The sequence below is a fragment of the Cyprinodon variegatus genome, unplaced genomic scaffold (genome assembly GCF_000732505.1).
Source record: "Cyprinodon variegatus isolate N-32 unplaced genomic scaffold, C_variegatus-1.0 Scaffold989, whole genome shotgun sequence".
In the NCBI taxonomy this organism is placed as follows: domain Eukaryota; kingdom Metazoa; phylum Chordata; class Actinopteri; order Cyprinodontiformes; family Cyprinodontidae; genus Cyprinodon; species Cyprinodon variegatus.
This window is the reverse complement of record NW_015151442.1, coordinates 154,376-155,899: the sequence shown is the minus strand read 5'-3', so window position 1 is coordinate 155,899 and position 1,524 is coordinate 154,376. Positions and strand designations below refer to the sequence as shown.

The 1,524-nt window shown below is 36.5% G+C and overlaps 1 protein-coding gene across 2 annotated transcripts in view; it reads right to left on the bottom strand.

Moving 5' to 3' along the window:
• Positions 1–1,524, bottom strand: part of acox1 (acyl-CoA oxidase 1, palmitoyl) — a 31,101-nt gene that overhangs the window by 17,878 nt on the left and 11,699 nt on the right. For both annotated transcript variants that reach the window (XM_015399110.1, XM_015399109.1), the window contains exon 8: positions 236–398. In XM_015399110.1, coding sequence (XP_015254596.1) covers positions 236–398 — 163 coding nt within the window. The remainder of the gene's footprint in view (positions 1–235; positions 399–1,524) is intronic.

Here is a 1,524-nt window from a genome sequence, read left to right as displayed (position 1 = left end):
CTAATCCCACCCTATGCTGGAGTTCTATTTAGGCTAAAAAGGACCATCTAAACACTATTAAAACAGTCTCTTATTTTATCATGATCAAAACTTTTGTGTTTTTTTTTTGTATAGGTATATGATGTGACTTTGCACCATTAAATAATCTAAATGAAATATTTGTATCTAATTGAAAATCAACCTTAAAGTTTTATTGAGTTTTATTGAGTTTCTTCAGACGTTATCTGGTCAGTACCTCTGGCAGCTGGCTGAAGTCGCCCCGGTTGATGTCTTCAGAGATACGGTGGTATATCTCGGTCATATACTGGCCCACAAACGTGAAAGCATAGGCCATGGCCAGCAGAGGGAAGAGCTTGTACTGCTGCGTCTGATAGTCCAGGATCTGAGGCTCTGGCTCCCTGTAGATCGGAATCACACGGGTTACTTCATTCACTCATTCATCAGTTTGAAGGAGGATGTGGTAACACATCAAATGACTAAAAACAAATCATGATGGGTTGTTGAACCTGGTCTAAAGGCAATTAATTAATCTGGAAATGCTGAGTACTCTGCTTCAGATGATGTCTAACCCTAAGCTATATCATTTTGTTTGGACTCAATCTAAAGTTCTGAAGAAGTCTTACAGGTTCACTGTAAGAGCTGTTTGCAACAAAGGGGTTTATAAGAGTTGATAAATGTTTTGTTTTAATATTAGTAATCTTTTATTTATTTATTTATTTTTTTTTTTTACTGACGGCGTAAAGAGTCAGTTAAAAAGAAGGAGGTTACAAAAGGTAAAAAGAAGGAGAAGCCATCTGACCTGTGAGGAGGAGAGGCCTAGTTTCAGCTGTGTAACTTTCCTCTTATTTGGGCTGAAGTTCAGGTAAAAAACTTTTTAGTTTTCCATTCAGGAATAATCGTCCGGATTTTGACATGAAAGTCATATTGGACGAGGTGGTGGCGTTTAGTGCTCATTAAGAGTCAATGTGGACAATCTCTGACTGAGATGGACCCGGGGTCTATTTTAGTCGGACTATGCGGTAAATTGGCGGCAATTTAATGGGTCTGACAGGAAAAGAGACGCAATTACAAAATGAAACGCAGCTGCTTTGGTAGGAAATACAGAATAAAATCTGTTAATTGCGCGAGAAAGGTTAGGAGTCGCACAGCGCATATAGAGCAGGAGGGGGGCAGACTAAAGCAATAAAACCTCTTTTTTTTTTTTTTTTCCCCAAAACAAAACACTTTACTTAATCTTATTTAGTTACTTAATACAATTGTTTCATGTTAGCAGGGTAGGAAAGAAAACAATTGTTTTAGAGTAACTAAATAAGATTAAGTAAATGTCAAAAACTGTTGAATTATTCTTTTCAGTGTAACCATGATACGGGTTTAGGAGGACAGAAAGAAGATTAAGCAGTTATCCTCTTTTAGCCTCATTAAAAACAATGAGGGTCAGTAGAGGAGAGATAAAAAAAAATAACAAAACAACAAAAAATTTAAATTTCAGAAAAATAATATAGTAAATATGGATCCCCTTAGCCT